This window comes from Hyperoodon ampullatus (assembly GCF_949752795.1).
Source record: "Hyperoodon ampullatus genome assembly, chromosome: 1".
Lineage (NCBI taxonomy): Eukaryota > Metazoa > Chordata > Mammalia > Artiodactyla > Ziphiidae > Hyperoodon > Hyperoodon ampullatus.
The window spans coordinates 215146825-215168382 of NC_136914.1; the positions used below are offsets into that span (position 1 = coordinate 215146825).

A 21558-nucleotide genomic window follows, 5' to 3' on the forward strand; every position below is an offset into this window, starting at 1 on the left:
CCGGACCGGGGCACGAACCCGCGTCCCCTGCATCGGCAGGCGGACTCTCAACCACTGCGCCACCAGGGAAGCCCCCGGGAAGCCCCCGGGAAGCCCCCGGGAAGCCCCCGGGAAGCCCCCAGACTAATTCTTTCTTCCCCTGCCATATCTCCATAGCACCAGCGTGAAGCTCTTATACACAGCCCACTAGGAACCATGCATGCTATGTCCCATTTGGTAGATTATGACCTCCAGGAGGGCAGGGCCTGTATCTTTCAATTTTGTATCCTCCATAGTACCTACCAGAGATTTTACGCTTAGTAGATACTCAATAAGTGGTTGTTAACTTGGTTGAACCCACATTTTTTTTTTCTTTTTGGCAGATGCCCTAAGAAAATCATAAAATAAATGAATTACTTTTCTTCTTTTCATTGCAATATGTATGCCCTGGGCTAGTGGGTATTTGTAAGCCTGGTTTAGAACTTAGGGAAGTCATCAATCTAAGAAAGGAAAGGAAATGCATTTTAAATCACAAGAGCAATATAGCCTTATATAAGGCCTTCTAGCAAAGCAATTATCGACGGCTCAATAACCCAGGTGCTAGTGTTATTATGAACAAAAATACGAGGTTGAGAGACAGTGAGTGATCTCAACTTTTATATTCCATGGGTACGCAGTTCAATGAAACATGTACAGACGGAAAGTTTCGATCTGAGAATCATGTGGGTATCATAATGCAAATAATTGGCTTTCTTTCTAAAGAACATCTGGTGAAACTCTGAAAGCAGTTGTTTATACTGCTGCCAAAATGCTGAAAAATATAATAATTCTCCAATGAGGTTAGAAATATCTGGGGAAAGAAAAATACTTTTTATGTAGTTTTGTTTTTATTAAATCCTGTTGTTGTTTCTCAAATATGGCACATAGGAGATGCTCAATAATATTTGTTGAATGAATAGCAGACACTGGTTAAACAGTTGTTGAATGAATCATCTCCTTTTTTTAGGCTTATAAGATACATTTCCAAAAAATAGAATGCCCTAGTTTTACCATGTCTTGTACCCTTTTTATTTGGCATAAATTTAAGTAATGCTACTCTTGTTCTGAACATTACAGAATATAATCAGCATGTATATCTATAAGAAAAAAATATCTTAACACTACAGAAAATGTATGCATAAAGCTAGATATATGATAGCAACACCTTAATATATTAATACGTTACTTTTACTCACTATTATGAAACACTTTTAAAATTTGAATTGTGACCTTGTATAATCATGTTTGCTTCTATAAATAAAATAAAAAATCCTGCTAATGCCTATAGCTGTGGTACCACTAAGAAGACTCAAACTTGGGATTTAAAAGCACCAAAATATCGTGGGACGTGAAGAAGACTACGGAAGATGAAGAAGTCATTTTTCCCATGCCCCGTTCCCAGAATTCCCAGCAGCATTCTCTTCCATACTTCCTGTGTGAGTGAGGCAACTGGGCTCCCTAAAGGCCGCCCAAATTTCACTCTGCCAAGTTTCAGTACAGAAAGAGCATGTTAAATAATAAATGTGAGTTTGAGTGTAACTAATAAAATTGGAATGTTAAAGAGCAGCATGCTTTTGAAAACCAGCCTCCTTGTGAGGATGCTCCCTGTGCAAGTCCACGGGAAATAATTCTGAAAGGAGTAATATTAATTAGTAATATAATTTATCTTCTGGAAGCTGTTTCCTTTGATGGCTGCTGTGGCACAGTTCATAAGCCTCCAAACGAGTGCTCAAAGAAAATGGTTCACACCACAATTTCAGCTTTGTTTCCCATCCTTGAACAGATAAAAGAGTCAAATTTATTTCAACATATCTAAATTTTACATATGCATCCATATGATGGAGGATTATGAAGTTACAAAAATGTATTAATGAAGAGTTTTCAATGAGATGGTAAAACGCTTGTGATATAATAAGGGTGAAAAAGAGCAGAATCCAAAATCAAATCCATGGCCTCTGATCTCAGATTTCTTGATTTCAAATCCTGTTCTGCCACATACTAGATATGCAACCTTGGCAAGATACTTAACTTCTGTGCCTCAGTTTCCTCAACTATGCTATGAAGGTTACAGTAAAAATCATCTCAAAAGGGCTTACAGTGTTCAGAATAGTACCTGGCAAATAAATAATAACTACTGTTATTACTTATTTGCAATATATTCACAATATATTTGTAAAGAAAAAATGCAAGATGACGAGAATTACCTGAAGGCAATAACCAAAATGTTATTACTATGTGCTTCTGAATGATATATTTATGGGCAATTCTTTTCTACTTCATTACACTTTTCAGTATGCATTCTTTTATAATAAAGTTTAAAAATTAAGTTTTATGCATACATGACTTGATGGAAATTTAGGCGGAAATTTGGAAAAGGTTATCATTTAAAACCGATTATACTACAGCATTAATGAAATATTAATTAAGTTTATTATACAGATGATGTAACAGAATTCACATTTACTATTTTTTTTACTTAATACTAAATACATTTTTAAAGTTTAGCCAATTTCAATTTAACATTCAGATATAAAGTCAAATGTTTATTATAATCTTAATATTTTGACCTGCTAAAAATTACAAATATTTTATTTTTTAATTAAAAAAATCCCATACCAAAGTCCCAAAGGTGCCTTTCATGTTTAAGCTTTAATTAGCAACCACTTTGGTCTCTGACACATCCTGCACAGATATTGAAGTGTTACTATTACTGCAGCTTGATTACAAAAGGCAATGATTAATTTTAAAGCAGACAAAAAAGATATGCCCTGATTACAAAGGAATGATTAAGGCGAATGTCAGACATTGCACATTTATAGCAGTCTTTCCCATCGTCAAAGGATAAGACTTTGCAAAAGTTTATATTTAGGATCACGGGTACTTTGTACTTTATTATAACACTGCATTCATGCCTTGGCGATAGATTCCCGCCCAACTCCAAGCACGACCTAAAGACCTTTGGGGGCCACATGGCCAGAGCAAAACAAAGCAAAACCCCCGAACGCGCAATGGACCCAAGGAGACGCCGTAGCGTCACTTCCCACCGGACCCAGACCTGGAGACTGAGGCGCTGGCCGCTGCCTTCTGCAAGCTCTGCAGCCCAAAGTATTGTTTCAAGTACATGTTCTGCTGAGATAAAGTGCACTTTGAGGACCTTCTCCCCGAACAGGGGGGTTGGCGGGGGTGGAATGAGAGGAAAAGGCCGACCGCAGAAAGGGCAGGGCTGCTGCCCTTTCGAAACCGCTCCCAAGCGGAGGCCTCAGAGCCTCCATTTTTTTTCCCCTGCCACCAAAACGAAAAAAAGCCCGCACAGGGGCCAAGGCCTCGTCTAAGGGGAGCTGCACTCAGCCAGGGGGAAAAGGCAGTCTGAGACAGGTCACAGGAGAAACGAGGGCGCCGGGGAGAACAAAGCGGGTTTGCCCTTCGTAACGGAAGCCACGGAGGCCCGGAGCGGGGTTCGCCGCGCCCGGAGCCTCGGGGCCTCACCTCACCCCGCGTGGGCCCCGTCCTCAGTGTGGGCAGGGGACAGGCCGCTGGAGGCCGAGCTAGGAGTGGTCCTGGAATAAGCCTTTATTGTGCGTTCCAGGGTCCTCAGACTCCGTTATAAAATATTTAAGCCCAGCCGAGATGAGTCTGGCGTCCCTGTTTCAGCACATCATCGTCTCCGAGCACCTGGCGGAGGAGAATCGCCGCTTGATGCGACAAGGTCGGGCGCTCGCGGGGGGCCTCTGGTCTTGGAGCCGGGGGCTTGGAGGCGGAGGGAATCCGGAGGCAGTGGGCCGAGCGGGGAGGGCAGGCGGCTTTCCACGTGGAGGGAAGGACTGCTGAAAGGTGTCTTATCACAGGCCCCAGAAACAGGGACTCCAGAAAGATGGATGTGTTTAAGCATTTAATTTATCTTACAGTCAGGTCGGAAATAAACGGATGTCGTGAAAAAATTAAGAAAGCAGCAGAGGAGCTGAATGAAGAGAAAATCAAGTTGGAATCTAAGGTATTGACATGGAGAGCATGCACATTATCACTTGAAAAAGTGTTTTCGCTTGACTTTTTGAGGATACGTTGCTATTGATATTTAACCAGTTGTCCGTCAATTACGAAACACGCTGTTGTGTTAGTGAGTGTAGTTCCATGTTGTCGGGTAATATTTAAAGTTCTGAATCTGGTGACGCCTTCCATCCGAACATGAATTTGTCCTACAGAAACCAGTTTAAGTAATGAAGAATTCATTGTCCGTGTTGTGGGATGGTTAACGTTTCAAAAGGGCGCAATGCCATTGGAAAAAGATTTATTTAATTAAGTAGTTGGTGCGGGAAATAAATTTTGAATAATAAATAATCTAAGAAGTGTTCTGTGTTGATGTAACAGTTGAATGTAACTTTCAAACGAGTCTCTGCCATTTGTTTTTCCGTCTTCTACCACATTTTGGACGTGGCCTTCGTCCAAAAGGATCATTTTTCCACTAGTATTTCACTTTTTTCTGCAGCATTTGTAAAGTTCTGTTATTTTACGTAGAAACAAGGGAATCTGATGGCTTCTTGAAGGAGGATTTTGAAGTGTGGGTAGAATTTTTTGAGAAGCAAAGAGAAATAGTAGGAGAAAAGTATTTGGGGCACCGGGAGAATATGAGCAAAAGGGAGGCCTAGCCAAGGCACATTGGGAAGAGAAATCTCCCAAAGCAGAGGGCTGATACCTAGGAATAGGAGGAAACCATCGCAGGTTTTTGACAATGGAATGGTGTGATAAAAGGGGTTTAGGAAAATCTCTCTGAGCTCTGGGAGGATGGGAGCTAAGAACATCATCCAAGTATGTCACAATGAAGGTCTAGCTATGGGTGGCAGCAGACAGCCATACAAAAATATTTATTCAACTCCTAAAGATAAACGATGCGAGCAGTGTACAATGAGAAATCTGTTTGAGGAAGTCTCTTTGCTAAAATAAGTCAAATAGACTTACCACTGTGAGAAATTTCCAGTTCTCTTTTTGGATAAAATAATCATAGATTCTTTCTCCACCCTGCAAGCTTCTTCTGTTCTTCCTTCCAAGTCTTGTTCAAACATCACCTGTGAGCCCTCCCTTGTACATCTTGGAAAATTTGTTTTATCATAGCATTTGGATACCACCTTACAATTAAACAACAGTACATGCTTGTGTTTGTGTTTGTACCCCTCACTATTTTGTGAGCAATGTATTTGGAATTTTTTTCTTAACCATCTTTTATTCCCACAGCCTGTCTTCCATACCTAGCACACAGTATACATTAGTGTTTTGAATGAATTAATGAGTACTAATAGGGAGATAATAGGGAGAGCGCTGTCTTTTAAAATATCAATAAAATTTGGAAATATTCAGTGAGACCTTAGGTCTTGTTTTGCCTGTGAGTAGCAGATAAACTAGCTACTAAAAACAATGCTAAAAGCTGATGGCATAGGCAAAGCATTAAGAATGTCATGATGTAGCTTAAATTTTTCTTTAAAAAGAATTAAGAGGGCTTCTCTGGTGGCGCAGTGGTTGAGAGTCCGCCTGCTGATGAAGGGGACACGGGTTCGTGCCCTGGTCCCGGAAGATCCCACATGCCGCGGAGCGGCTAGGCCCGTGAGCCATGGCCGCTGAGCCTGCGCATCTGGAGCCTGTGCTCCGCAACGGGAGAGGCCACAACGGTGAGAGGCCCGCGTACCACAAAAAAAAAAAAAAAAAAGAAAAAAAAAGGTTTACTCTTTGAATATCTTCTTTGGAAAAAAGTAGCTTTACTCTTTGTAATATTTTCTCAGTTAACAGTCTATCTTCCTGAAAATGGAAATGTAGTCTGTTGATATATACACATACATAAAAAAGCTGATTCAAATAGTTATATTTAAGAGAAGACAGAACAAATCCCTAGCATTGTTTAAAACATTTGCTGAAATTACTACTTAATATAGGCTCATAAAATGCACATATATGTGCATATATGTGCATTTAATCAGCTCATATATGTGGTTAGTAATACAATTGCTTTCTACTAATAAAATTTACATGTGGAGGTTCACAGTTCATACAGTACTAATTTGTAATTGAAATAATTTGATTTATAATATAGTCAACATGGGGTGTGTGTGTGTGTGTGTGTGTATAAAGATTTTTAAAGTGGAGCCACAATTACAGTGTAACACTAATGAAAAGAACTGAAGAAGTAATCATAAATTGATTTCTTGTTTCTTTTATTCTCAGAGTTAATTATATGTCTGCCAATAACAGTGAAAATATATTTACTTGAATATTTGACTTGGCATTTATTGACCAATTTATCAAGTAGAAGCAGCATAAGGAGAAACTAGAACATAATTTGAATAGGCCAGTGTTTGAGCTATCTGCACAATGATACATTCAGAAAATATTTTGGGCATTTATTTTGGAAGTTGTTCGTGGTCAAAAAATGTATTCAGGAAGTACAGTATTTTTTTCTGTTCTGTAAAACCCAGGTAGCATGTAATTAGAACTTAAATGATAGCATTTGCCTTTCAGGGCTCAATGAGTCCTTTAAAGTATATGGTTGCGAAAGTCTCAGATTATACAGTATGAGTACTTCGTGAACTGGAGAGCTATAGTATACCTGGTTAGGTTTGATAATATGAAAACAGAAAGACAAGAACATGCTCTGGATTTGCGTTAATGCTTACCAATATACCTGAAACTTCTGATCATCAAGGAAAGGTTTTATAGTATCAGTGACAGAGAAAATCAAAATTAAGGACTCACAGAACATTTGTTGTTTCTTTTAAGCATCTAAAAGAGTTTTTTCTTTTAAAAAATAGTAACATATAGTTAAAATTGGGGCATTTAATCTTTATAAACATATTACATAAAACCTAACATAAAGCTGTACTCCCTCAAGAGGAAGTAAATGGAGGAAAGTCTGAGGCTGTTTTTTCTTCTTCTCCAGTTTTAAACTATTGCATAAACATCATAACACTAATGAAATAATATTCCATGAATTTTTAAAGGAAAGTGATATTGAAATAAACAAGTAACTTAAGTTGGCTTCATTTACTTCTTTACTTCAAAATATACTCATTCTTTTTTTTTTTTTTTGCGGTACGCGGGCCTCTCACTGTCGTGGCCTCTCCCATTGTGGAGCACAGGCTCCGGACGCGCAGGCTCAGCAGCCATGGCTCACGGGCCCAGCCGCTCCGTGGCATGTGGGATCCTCCCAGACCGGGGCACGAACCCGTGTCCCCTGCATCGGCAGGCGGACTCCCAACTACTGCGCCACCAGGGAAGCCCCATTTTTTTTTTAATTAATAAAAGTTAGGAACCCTTCCAGAACAGCAGGCAAAGTCGTATCCATTAGTACTCTATTACCCAATTCGGGAAAGAACAAAATCACAAATTATTATCATTTTTAATATTGAAATAGAACTTGTAATTGAGATTTTTTCCTTTTTTTAAAAGTTTAATCAAAGAAAAATTTATATCCTACTTGAGTTTAATTTTACTGTTGATTAAAAGTTGCTTAAAAACATAGATAAAAGAAAGGCATTTTTTCCCTCTCTAATTAACATTTGTTTAAATAAAAATACATGTGAATTATTTAATCTTAATTTTAAAAAATAAAGTAGAAATTCTCCTTGTCACAATTTAATACATACCTATAGTTGTTAGTTGTGACCAAGACACTTTAAAAAATTTTTTAATTTATTTTTTATACAGCAGGTTCTTATTAGTTATCCAATTTATACATGTTAGTGTATATATGTCAATCCCAATCTCCCAATTAATCCCACCGCCACCCCCCCACCCTGCTTTCCCCTCTTGGTGTCCATACGTTTGTTCTCTACATCTGTGTCTCTGTTTCTGCCTTGCAAACCAGTTCATCTGTACCATTTTTCTAGATTCCACATATATGTGTTAATATACGATATTTGTTTTTCTCTTTCTGACTTAGTTCACTCTGTATGGCAGTCTATAGGTCCATCCACGTCTCTACAAATGACCGAATTTCGTTGCTTTTTATGGCTGAGTAATATCCCATTGTATATAGGTACCATATCTTCTTTATCTATTCATCTGTCAGTTGGCATTTAGATTGTTTCCATGACCTGGCTATTGTAAATAATGCTGCAGTGAACAATGGGGTGCATGTATCTTTTGGAATTATGGTTTTCTCTGGGTATATGCCTAGTCATGGGATTGCTGGGTCATATGGTAATTCTATTTTTAGTTTTTTTTTTTTTTTTTTTTTTTTTTTTGCGGTATCTGGGCCTCTCACTGTTGTGGCCTCTCCCGTTGCGGAGCACAGGCTCCGGACACGCAGGCTCAATGGCCATGGCTCATGGGCCAAGCCGCTCCGCGGCATGTGGGATCCTCCCAGACCGGGGCACGAACCCGTGTCCCCTGCATCGGCAGGCGGACTCTCAACCACTGCGCCACCAGGGAAGCCCCCCTATTTTTAGTTTTTTAAGGAACCTCCATACTGTTCTCCATAGTGGCTGTATCAATTGACATTCCCACCAACAGTGCAAGAGGGTTTCCTTTTCCCCACACCCTCTCCAGCATTTGTTCTCTGTAGATTTTCTGATGATACCCATTCTAACCAGTGTGAGGTGATACCTCATTGTAGTTTTGATTTGCGTTTCTCTATTAATTAGTGATGTTGAGCAGCTTTTCATGTGCCTCTTGGCCATCTGTATGTCTTCTTTTGGAAAATCATGTGGCTACTCATTGCTAAAGATCCAAATCAGACAGGCAGCAGTTTAGGATGAATAGTATATGGCCTTTGCCTTTGAGAGACTTAAGAGTCAAATCAGAGGTATTATCCCTTCCTTAGAGATGAGGCTCTTTCAGTTCAGGGTGCTCTTGATTGCAAGTCACAGAAATTCAGTTCAAAATGGCTTAAACAATATTGGGAAATGACTTATATATTTGAAAACCCAGCATTTGATTCAGCAGTTATATCAGTTGGAATTGCACCAGATTGCTTAAAATAAAAGTCTAGCCGTGGTGGGTTTACCAAATAAGGATTTATTTTTCCTCATGTAATGGGAAGTTTGGAGGTTGGCAGTCAAGGGCCATTTATTAAAGTGGCTCAAAGAAATCCTGAAACAACCCAGCACATTATATCTTTTTGTTCCACCATCCTTAGCATGTGGCTTTCATCCTTGTAGTCACAGGTGCTGCTCCATCCCTATTCATAATATCTGAATTCTAGCTGGAAAAAAGAGGAAAAGATGAAAATCAAAAGGCTTCTTCTTGTGTGGCTTTATCATTGTTTTGGTGGAAGGGAAGTCCTCTCCAGTGACTTGGGCCTGCATCTCAAGGGTTACAATTTTGTCAAGTGGTCAACCCTGAAATGGAATCTGGGAATGTGAATATTTATAACTGGATGCATTATTGCTGTGAATAAAACTGGAATTTTATTAGTAACGAAGAATGGTAGAATGGCTGGTTGTCCTTGTGTTCTCCCGATAGTTATAACAACTCGTAGAGTCATATGCTTTCTTTTCAAAACCAGGGAGAGAAAGAAGGAAGTTTCCAGAAGATTTCTCTGAAAAGCAGGGAAATTGTTCTTGTCAGATACCTTCTTTCATGTCATTTTCACAAACTGTGACATTTGACTATCCCTGAACCAATAACTGTGGTCAAGGGGTAGTAACTTCTCCCAAATTCAGTGGGCTGTCTGGAGATGGTGCAGGTTTCCAAAAACTAATTAACTAAGAAATTAACTACCAAGGAAGGGAGGAATGCACATTAGGGAGACAACCAGGTGCAACAGTATCTACTACAAAGATGCTAGTGGTTAAAACCAGAATGGCCATGTAGAGACTCCCCGTAGTTGGTTGAAATGTTTCATGTTAATTATTGATTATGTTTATTATTTAATCTTACTATGATTTATCATATATGATGGAATATAATGCAAGCTTTTCCCCTCTAGGTTATCCCTCAGTCAAAAAGGAGTAAAGCTTTCATGTTATAAAATGCACTTTAAATTCCCTTATTTTGAACAAGAGCTCAATTAATGATGGTTTGGGATGCTTGGAGAAATCACCTGGTTGAACTGATAAAAATATCTAGGCAGAGACATTTAACTGATTCAGTTATTATTCCTGGGAGTATGACCTCAGAATTCTAAGTGCTAGGTGTCATTGTAAAAAAGCCACTTAATGATGTAAAAAAAACCATTAATTACTGAAACATAACATTGTGATTTAAAAAAACTATAAAAGTTACATCAGGGCTTCCCTGGTGACGCAGTGGTTGAGAGTCCGCCTGCCGATGCAGGGGACACGGGTTCGTGCCCTGGTCCGGGAGTATCCCACATGCCACGGAGCGGCTGGGCCCGTGACCCATGGCCGCTGAGCCTGCGCATCCGGAGCCTGTGCTCCACAACGGGAGGGGCCACAGCAGTGAGAGGCCCACGTACTGCAAAAAAACAAAAACAAAAACAAAAACAAAGAAAGTTACATCATCATGATACTATTTAAACACACACAGAACAATAATACATCTTGTAAGGGAAAATACGTAGTGAAAGTTTAATGACACACATGAGAATGATAATAGTACATCAACTTAGTGATTATTTCTCATGGGAGTGGAAGATAAACGTAATCAGGGAAGGGTATACAGGGAATTCCAGCTGTATGTATAATGTTTTATTTCTTAAGCTGGGGGACATAGCTGTTAGGTTACTAAAAAAAATAAAGATATATTTTAAAAGTTACAGAGCAGTGGCTTTTAGTCCATTTAAAAGGTTGTACAACCACCACTATCTGATTCCAGAACATTTTCATCACCCCCAAAAGAAACCCTGTACCCATATTAGTCACCCCCCTATCCCCCTCAAACCCCGCTAGCCCTTGGTCACCACTAGTCTACTTTCTGTCTGGATATTTCGTATAAGTGGAATCATACAATAATGACCTTTTGTGACTGTCTTTCACTTAGCATGTTTTCAAGGTTCATCCATGTTGCAGCTTGTGTCAGTACTTGATTCCTTTTTATGGCTGAGTAATATTCTATTGTATGGATGCACCATTTTTGTTTATCCATTCATCAGTTGATGATCACTGGGTTGTTTCCACTTTTTAGCTATTATGAGTAATGGTGCTGTGAACATTTGTGTACAAGTTTTTGTAGAACATATGTTTCAATTCTCTTGGGTATTCCACCTAGGAGTAGAATTTCTTGGTCATATGGTTAATTCCAGGTTTAACTTTTTGAGGAAATACCAGACTCTTTCTATAACAGCAGCAGCAGCAGCATTTTACATTCCCACCAGCAATATACAAGGATTCCAGTTTCTCTATATCCTCACCAACACTTATTTTCTTGGGGGTTTTGGTTGTTTGGTTTGTTCGTTTGATAGCCATCTTAGTGGATGGGAGGTGGTATGTCGTTGTGGTTTATATTTCCAGTTCCCCAATGAGATTAATGTTGAACATCTTTTTAGATGCTTATTGGCCATTTGGCACATCTATTCTTTTTTTTTTTTTTTTTTGCGGTACGCGGGCCTCTCTCTGTTGTGGCCTCTCTCGTTGCGGAGCACAGGCTCCGGACGCACAGGCTCAGTGGCCATGGCTCACGGGCCTAACCGCTCCACGGCATGTGGGATCTTCCCGGACCGGCGCACGAACCCGTGTCCCCTGCATCGGCAGGCGGACTCTCAACCACTGCGCCACCAGGGAAGCCCTGTATGTGTTTTTAATATTGTGTGTTGAAATGGAAAGTTCACATAAAGTACTTCTATATTCCAAAGTACAATGATGGTCTCAAGGGAGAGTATTTGTATGATTGTCTGAGTTGCAGTATGAACTAGCTATTCTTTTTCTGGAATACCATTTTTACTTGAATAATTGACAGATAAGTGTAGTTATTTAAACTTGAGTATTTGGCAACATTTTCTCAAAAATGAATGAAATGACCCTGACATTTCAAGGCAAAAAACTGATATTATTATTTTGCCAATGATAATATTCAACCTTTCAAACAAAAATTAGAATTTTGGAAGACTCAGATTTGTCATTGTAAGCTTGACAGTTTCCCAGTACTGAAAGACTTTTCTAATGAGTTTGTTGGTGATATTAATAAGTGTTATTTTTTAGCATTGTATTAAGAAGTGTATCAACATTTGGAGGATCTGAATAGTTCAGTGAAGGAATATTTTCCAAATAACCAGCACATAATTTTACAGAATTGTGCATGGATAAAAGATCCACTCAAAGCACAAAATAGACCAATTGTTTTTATTGTAACAGAGGATGAAAAATTTATTGAAGTGTTTTCAGATTCCACATTGCAACCAACCTTTCAGGAACTAACACTTATAAAGTTCCTTAAGAATATGCGTAATTGTTTGGAAAGGGTATTATTAAAATAACCCTCCCATTTCCAACTATACATCTATGTGAGGCCAGGTTTTCTTTGTATACTTCAACCAAGAAACATATTGCAAAAGGTTGAATAAAGAAACAGATATGAGAACCCAACTGTCTTTTGTTAGAGGAGATCTGCAAAAGATGTAAATGCAACTCTTCTTACTATTTTTTTTTGTCTTTGAAAATATTATTTTTTCATAAAAATATATTTTAACATACAATGGATTTATTGTTATTACCAAATGAATTAAGTGTTTTCAAAATTTCTCAGTTTTAATCTTTGATACTGAAAATATTTATAGATATAACTCAAAAGTCATCAAATAAAAGTCCTCAATAATTTTTTAAGACCATAAAGTCCTAAAGACCAAAAGTCATAAGATCAGAAAGTTTGAGAACGGCTGCTGTAGAGGACCCTCCCTTAGCTCCATATATAAAATAATATGACCTCATGCCATCAGTATCTCTATCCTTTATTCTGCTTTATTTTTCTTTGTGGCACTTAATTTCTCTTGATGTATTTGTATTGATCTGTTTACTGTTTGTCTCTGCCCAGTGGAATGTACGCTTCACAAGGAATACATATGCATCTATTTTATTCACTACCGTTATTCCCAGTATCTAGAACAGTGCCTGAATCACAGTAGGTGTTAAATAAATATTATTGAGTGAATAAATTAATTTAATTTTTTTCCTCTTAGAATTCTCTGTTTTCTGTTTTCCTTTTCTGTGAATTCTGCTTGTTTCATCTGATGGCCTTCTCACATGGTGGTACATTTGCATATGAGCTTTAAAATTTTTTATTGTGAACTTATCTTTAGCAGGGCTTTTCTTTCTCGGGAGTCCTGCATATTCTCTTGATAAAAAAGATGTTCCTAAGGAGCAGTTTCACTGCAGCTGCCAGAACCTTGCAGATTTCATTTGTTCAGGACCAGTTTTCATGTTAACTTTTGAGCTCAGGATTTCTGCACTGCATGGCTAGGAGACATTTGAATCTCACATCCGTGAACAATTCAAGTTTGGGTTTGGGGTTTCTTGGGTATGATTCTTCTTCCACTCATGGATCGATGGAGGCAGCTCACTTTTATGCTGCATCTCCAAGCCAGTGGATGGAGTTTTGTTACTCTGCTTGCATAGCCAGCATAGGCACTTTTTTTTTCTTGCAAAAAACAAAAGCAACAGTTTAGTTTAAAAGAGTGATAGTCGTTGAAGTCTTTATACCCCTTCCCCTGCCCCATTTCCAGGCTGAGAGGTAGTCTCTGCCAGCAGTTTCCTTCCACGCATTTTTTTTTTAAATTGAGGTATGGTTAATTTACAATGTTGTGTTAGTTTCAAGTGTGTGTGTGTGTGTGTGTGTGTGTGTGTGTGTAAATATATATATATATTTTCTTTTTCAGATTCTTTTCCATTATTGGTTATTGTAAGATATTGAGTATAGTTCCCTGTGCTATACAGTAGGTCCTTGTTGTTTACCTTTTTTATATATAGTAGTGTGTATATGTTAATACTAAACTCCTAATTTATCTCTCCCCTCTTCCCCACTATCTCCTTTGGTAATCATAACTATCAATCTCATTCTTTTTTTTTTTTTTTTTTTTTTTTTGCGGTACGCGGGCCTCTCACTGTTGTGGCCTCTCCCGTTGCGGAGCACAGGCTCCAGATGCGCAGGCTCAGAAGCCATGGCTCACGAGCCCAGCCACTCTGCAACAGGTGGGATCTTCTCAGATCGGGGCACGAACCTGTGTCCCTTGCATCGGCAGGCAGACTGTCAACCACTGTGCCACCAGGGAAGCCCAGGAATTTCCTGATTCTTTTGTTTTGTTTTGTTTTGTTTTCCTAGATAAATTTGAGATCACTTTTTCAAGTTCCAACAAAATAAAAGTATTGGGGTTTTAATTAAGATTATACTAAGTTCATTTGGGGAGAACTAATATATTTACAACTCTGAATCTTCACATTCAAGAATATAGCATAAGGGCTTCCCCGGTGGCACAGTAGTTGAGAATCTGCCTGCCAATGCAGGGGACACAGGTTCGATCCCTGGTCTGGGAAGATCCCACATGCCGCAGAGCAACTAAGCCCGTGCGCCACAACTACTGAGCCTGTGTGCTAGAGCCCGAGAACCACAACTACTGAAGCCTGCACACCTAGAGCCCGTGCTCCACAACGAGAGAAGCCACCGCAATGAGAAGCCCGCGCACTGCAACAAAGAGTAGCCTCCACTCGCCGCAACTAGAGAAAGCCCACACGCAGCAACAAAGACCCAATGTAGCCAATAAATAAATAAATAAATTTATTTTTTAAAAAAAGAATATAGCATATCTTTCTATTTATTTATACTTTCTTTTATGTTCCTCAGTGCAGGCTTTTTCATATAGGTCCCACATACTTCATGTTAGGTTTATTTGTGTTTTGTTTAGTTTTTGGTGTTGTAAATGGGATCTTTTCCATGCTTTTTTCTACTTATTTTTGGTAAATAGAAAAACTACTAGTTTTTGGTATTTATTTTGTTACTAGCATTTTTACTGAACTCTTCTCTATTTCTAGGTTTCTCAGTAGATTTTCTTGGTTTTATTAGGTACACAGTAATCACATTTGCCCAAACAAACAAAAGAGAGAGAACTGTGTGCCAGCTTTTTAAATAATTGTTATCTCTTGTTCCTTTTCTTGACATATTGTATTAACAAGAACTTCCAGAACAGACGTAAATAGCAGTGGTCTTATCAGGCATCCTGATAATCCTTAATGAAAAGATGAGAGATGAGCCAAGACTTGACTGAGATGAAGGAATGAACCATGAGGAATCTGGGGAAAGAGATTTCCAGGCATAGAATATCCGGTGCAAAGGCCTTGAGGAGAGAGTGTGGCTGGATGTTTGGGGAATAACAAGGAGGCCAGTGTGGCTAGAGAGGAGTGATTGAGGAGGAAACTGGTAGAAGATTAGATTAGAAAGGGAATAAGAGTGTAATCATGTAAAGCCTTATAAGCCATTATAAGGACTAATATTTACTAATATTGAACCTTCCTTGCTTACTATATTAGTTAGGATTACTGTGTCATAGTGAGTTATTCTTTAAGCATTGCATCTGTGGTTAAGAAATGTATTTATAAAAAACATCCATTTTTTAAAAAGTTAATATCTGCAATTGATACAGTATTCATTGATGTACTCTAGTGCTGAAACGTCTTTTATCATAGTCATAACAAATGCATTCTTTCCCCAGTTGCTGTGATTACGAATGTGAAATCGTCTACCTAACTTTCATGATGTTTTCTTATGTAGTGTTGCCTGTTTTATTCTTGGGCAGAGCATTTAGTCAGCAAAATACCAGTTCCTAAAGCCTGAAATTATTTTAAGCAACAGCAACCACAACAAAGTGTAGATTGTACTTTGTACTTTGCTTACTTGGACCCAAACATTAATTTCAAATCCTCAGTCATTCTCAACTTTCAAGTTATTCTGGTAGAAAAATACCTAAGGGTGCCCAAGGAGCAGGAGTGGTGAAGAGTCACAAATCATGGCTATGCTGAAAACTGACCTAGTTGACCAGATAAGTCAGCTGACTGGGTCAGCTACAAGCTCTTTTGAAAAATCAAATATCCCAGGAAAAATAAGACAGGGAAAGGGAAAAAGAAGTGTTTATTTCTGAGAGAAGTAAAATTAACCAGAGTGTTGGCACTGTTATAATTAAAATTTTCCAAAACAGCAATATTTTCTGGCAAAGCTTGGCTATTTGATTCTAGCATATAACTTTAAGGCTGCACGCAAATATTTTCATTTCATTTGTAGTCAGAGAAAGGAAAGAGATTAGAAAGAGAAATTTGAACCTTCCACCCTTTTCTTTTTATCGTTTGTAGCCCCTTGAGATCCCTGGGTAATTTAGCAGATACAGCCAGTAGTTTCTTAAGTTTTTATTTATCATGGATGTCCAGGCTACCATAGATATAAGATAGTGCCTCAATTCAAACCTGACTCAGATAAGTTCAAAAATATCTTTTTAAATCACAGTTTTACATCTCTTCTAGTATCTTCCCAATTCTGATTCCTACCCATCACTTTTGCGACAAAGAAAGGTGAGAGAGGTTTCTGATGATAATTTATTCTGTGAAGTGACCTCATCTTATGATCCTGTCAACATCTTCAGGGTTATATTTGGAATATTTATACATCAGTAGGTCTGGTTTTCAAAAGCAAGAATGTGAAAAATAATTAAAGAAATGAGTTGTGATAACAGGAAGAACAAAAGGAACAATGAGAAACACATTCTGCAAATAGGTGGTCTTGAAAAGCTTTTTTTAATAGTGAGAGTTAATAACTTAGAGTGGAACTGGATAAATCCTAAGGTGTTTGTCCCATTAGTTCCATTAAAATAGAAGGTCTAATAATATTAGACCCGATGTAATTTCTGCAACCATAACTTAACTGCCTTCCTCAACTTGTGAGTCAGCGTAGGCAATCTATTCTTTCTTGACCTTCCTAACGTGAGCTTTTCCAAAGTCCTGCTTCTTTCTCTATTACTCTCTTTTCCCTACTTGCCAATTCCATTATGCATTAAATGTTTTCATCACAGATCCTAAGTAAATTTAAAAATTAATGTTACTATAATCTTTCTGTAGTTATTGATTCTCTGGGGCTTTTTAGGTCTTGATTAAAAGAGGAAAATGTGTGAGTAAAAGATAAAGACAGAGTGTAAACAGAAAGTAAGAATGAAGAGTACACCAATAATAAGAATGGAAACAAAAAAGTAGAAAAGACCTCAAAATGGATAATTTACATAGAATTTTAGGGAGGAGGAAAATTATAGCTCTACCCTTCTTATAGACCTTTTGAACAGCAGTCTGATTTCCATTTGGGGTATATAGGTTTCATCTTGCCAGGTTATGGTAAAACATTCCGATTAAATGCCAATATGTCTAATATCTCTCCTTAATAATTGTTATTTTCCCTTTAAGGAAGAAGACATGAGCTCAGTGATAATTTTAGGTCTTAGTGATAGCTGGAAACAGAGCACCTTAATTTCTGAGTCCTTAACATAAGGCTTTTGTGAATTCAAGTGATAAACTTCCTTGTCTTATCTTAAAATTCCTTAGCTTGACAAATAATATTTTCTCCATTTTTGGTTTTCAGTGCAGCTTTGACTACAGATCAGTGGTAGAAACAGAATCAGAATTTAGGAATTTTGATTCTGAAAGGCATATTACATGAAATACCTAATTGGATTAAACCAAAATTTATCCAGCCTGATACTTGGTTTCAAAGCATTTTTGTAAACATTCATGGTTATTGTTCATAATTGCAACTCTGAGAGTGAGGAATATACTGCAAGCAACCTTTTCTCAATAAATTCTGATGGACCTAGTATTTGGTAATTTTTCTGTCTCTTAAACTTATATACTTTCAGTTTATGCTGTTGTCAGAGACTGAAGCCCCTTTTTAGTACCAAAAGTATCTTTTTACTACTTTGAAATAGTTCTAATATTTACATATTAGTATCATGATTTAGAAGCCATAAAGTCAGAAGACCTGAATTTTAGTCCTGGGTTTGCCCCTAATTAATTATATAACCTTTGTTAAGGTATTACTTCTCTGGAACTCATTTTATTCTAATTTATATAATAGGTACTAAACAGCTCAGAAGTATTTTCTTATTCAAAATAAATGTGATAAAATTCATGATCATACTCTTGTTCACCATTGTTACCAGTTTCTATATAATTTTATAGATCAGACCATATGTTTTCTAATTTGTCTTCTCAGACAGTAAAATACTAACTGCCCATTCTCCCTTCCCCCAATTTTGAAAGTATTTTCTGAATTCCTTTGGTCATGTAAATTGCACCTTTCTAATCTTTCTCTATTGATGTCTTTCTTAAGATAAAGTTGATGAAATCAGCACCAAGTGCTGAAGGTATGGGCAGATGGGCTATGATATTATATAAATTTAAGATCATATTTTCTGTTTTATTTCAGCTGCTTTTTTTTTTAATGCCAGTATTTCTAGGGCTTTTTAGCCATATCATTTCAAAATGCCTTTTAGGCCAACCCTTTGCCTCTGGACTAAACTATTCCTAAACTCTTTATTATTCAATATCTTCTGGGACAGAGATTTCACAACCTGTCTCTCACCTTGAGGAAGTTCTTAACAGCTAACATAAATCTTGCTTTCTGCAATTTAAGTTGAATTTATTTCCTTTTCCTTTTCTCTGTGGAGATGGGAACAGCCCCAGATTTGAAGTGATGATTCTTATGAGGGCCAGTACTGAATGTAGTGGAAAGATTATTTCCAGTCTGGCATCATTTTTAGCTTTTATATATTAAAGCTTCCTGACTTTCATTTCAATGTTCGTGGTCTCAAGAGATGCTATTCTTTACAGCCCAAATGAAATAACAGTTACATATCTAATATTAATGTTTATTTTATCTTTTGCTAGTTAGAACCAAATGAGGTACTAAAATAAAAAATGAGTTCTCAAAACCCATTTGAAGACTTTAGCAGATTTGTGTTTTATTTGGTATAACTATAGTCATGGGACTAAGTTTTTGCCTGTGGTTTTTAGATTTTATCTCATAATTTGATTAGTCATGATTTATTCATTCATATCTTTCATGTAAGTGATGAGAATAGAAATTTGTTCTTTAAAACAAGCTGTCTTAAAGCAGATTTCAATGTGTGTCATCAAAAAGCTTTAGTACCTAAGGTACAAAATGTGCTAGGTATTAGAAAGGAAAAAGTAAACACATCCTCTGCCCTTGAGGTGCCTATAGTCTTATTAGGGGAAGAGATTATAAAAATTATAATTATAAAGCATTTATAAAATAATTTAAGACAGAGCATATAAAGTAAGATGTTTAATGTGAATTTTATTTTGCATTTTAAAGATTAATATAAAAATTTTATACTATACAGATCTGTTAACTAAGGTACCCTAAAATGTCTAATTGTTTCATTCTGATTTCTGGTTTTTTTACTTTAAAGATTCAGCAGTTTTCTGAAAAAGCCTTCCTCTTACAGCTTTTGAAAACTCATGAAAATGCCTTAGAAAGACAGTGCAGTGAAATTACAAGCCAAAGGAGTATGCTTCTCCAAACGTTTGTAAGTCTCCAGCCACTTAGAAAAATTTATTTCATTAACTGTATCAAAAAGTATTAAAATAGGTGTACTTTTAGAAAAAATTATCCGTATGCATATTGGCAGATAGTCCTGTTCAGATATGGAAAATTATTAAGTGCTATTTTAAACCAGTTGGTAGAGTAATATAGTTTGAAAGAATTTTATTGGCAGCATGCAGTATAGAAATTATTTGCAATTGTAATAAGCATAAAAGAAATAGTGAAATTGATTTGAATTGCTCAGGCTTCAGTACCTTGGTTTTAATGCTTTTGAAAGGCAGAGAGTTTCACACTTTAGGCATATTAATGGATGTGGGTGAAAAGATAGATTTTGTTTATCTTTTTATCATAAGTCAGAGGCAACAGACTCAGTAGTTTTAAATGAGATAAGGACAGTTTAGGAATATGATTTGTAACTAACTGACATTTTGAAAAAACTGCATTTTAAAATATTAAAAATATATATCAAAAGTCAGAATCAACCACCAAATGGTTATGAATGACATGGCCAGTTTCCAAATGTAGCTCATAATTAGTTACATTTCTTAGAAAAAAAATAGGAAAATGCAGTAATGTTTAGGTTCTACCATTGTCAAAAAGTTTAGGTACTAGCATTGTTTAAAGTTTTTGTAAATTCTTATTTCTACTCCATGTTGACATTGCAAGAAATGTAGCTATTATTTAGAACTGAATTTGAAATGAATATATAATTTTACCTTTATTGTCTAAATTTTAAAAGGTTTTCTTGGATTTCCTGTTTTGTTTTTCTTTTTTATCCTGTAAGACAGTAATTCCTTTGCGTGTAGACTTTCATTTTCAACTTTGGTTATTTAATTATTTTACCACCCATTTTGCAATGAAAAAATGGCATATATGGCTGTAAGTTTAATACACAAACAAATGCATACATAATGATGGGTGGTAGAATTTCTACCTCAATAATTGTCCTAAAACATTAAGGGTAAATCTTTCACATGAATGTAGTTAGTTGTTACTATGTAATAACTTCAGTTTTTTAACTAATATTGCTGTAGTAGTACAGCATTTTAATCCCAGGAAGTATAATTTTCTATTTTGTTGTTAATATTTCCAAATGATTGCATTTTAAATCACTAAGGAAAAATATTGTTGCAACTAACACCTATATTTTTTCCTTTGTTTCCATTTTTCAGGAAGCTACAAAGAGAAAAGTGACAGAGGAGGAAGAAAAATTTATTAAGGAAATTACAGACTTCAATAATGAGTATGAAATAACAAAGAAACGAGAGCTTTTGATGAAAGAAAATGTCAAGATTCAAATATCTGACTTAGAAAACGAGGCAAACATTCTGAAAATGGGTATGAATACATAGTACCACCTCATTTATCTGGTATTATTGAAAGTAACTTATTTTGAATTAATGGTTTTTCCAGAAATTTAACTTTTTCATAAGTAACTTGGGTTATTGCATAGCTATTCTTTTACTTTTATCTTGATGGTATGTATCTTTTATTGTGAGCAGTCTCAAATTCTTTAGAAGTAGATGTGACATGAGCATTGGTCATTTATTTAGTAATCAAATCTGTTTACTATCTGTTGTGTGTTAGCTACTCTTTTAGGTCCTCGAGATGTAAAACTAAAAAGTGAAGGGATCAAATCCATAAGCAAATGTTTATAGGAAAATGTGATAGAAGCTATAATAAGGGTAATACTGTTGTTGTGATCCTCATTTTACCATCAATCCAGTTTAAACTAGGAAACACGGTTACACAGCGAGGTGGGGAGAATTTCATTTCAGAAACAGTAGTATGCAAGTTATTGCAGTTTGTGATAAGATCCTGAACTAAAGAAGTTACCAAAGGGAGGAGACGATGAATTAAAGATATGTTTAGGAAGAATGATAGGACTGTATCACTGATTAATGTAAACAGATATATAGAAAGTCAAGCATGAATCACAGTTTTCAAACTTAAGAGATTGGGTAGAATATGGTACCAGGAGGAAGAGAAGAGGTGGAGGTGAACTATAGCCTTTTCTGGACAAAAAGATTAAGTTTTATTTCAGGTAGTTTTAGTTGGAGATGTCTATGGGATAAA

General features: G+C 36.8%; 1 protein-coding gene across 1 annotated transcript in view; it reads left to right on the forward strand.

Annotated features, from left to right (window-relative positions):
• Window positions 1-3645: 3645 nt before the first annotated feature.
• Window positions 3646-21558, forward strand: part of CCDC172 (coiled-coil domain containing 172) — a gene marked incomplete at both ends in the record, with an annotated part of 47307 nt that continues 29394 nt past the window's right edge. Inside the window, 4 exons of the mRNA XM_079713677.1 lie at window positions 3646-3724; window positions 3924-4009; window positions 19349-19465; window positions 20655-20820. Coding sequence (XP_079569803.1) covers window positions 3646-3724; window positions 3924-4009; window positions 19349-19465; window positions 20655-20820 — 448 coding nt within the window. The remainder of the gene's footprint in view (window positions 3725-3923; window positions 4010-19348; window positions 19466-20654; window positions 20821-21558) is intronic.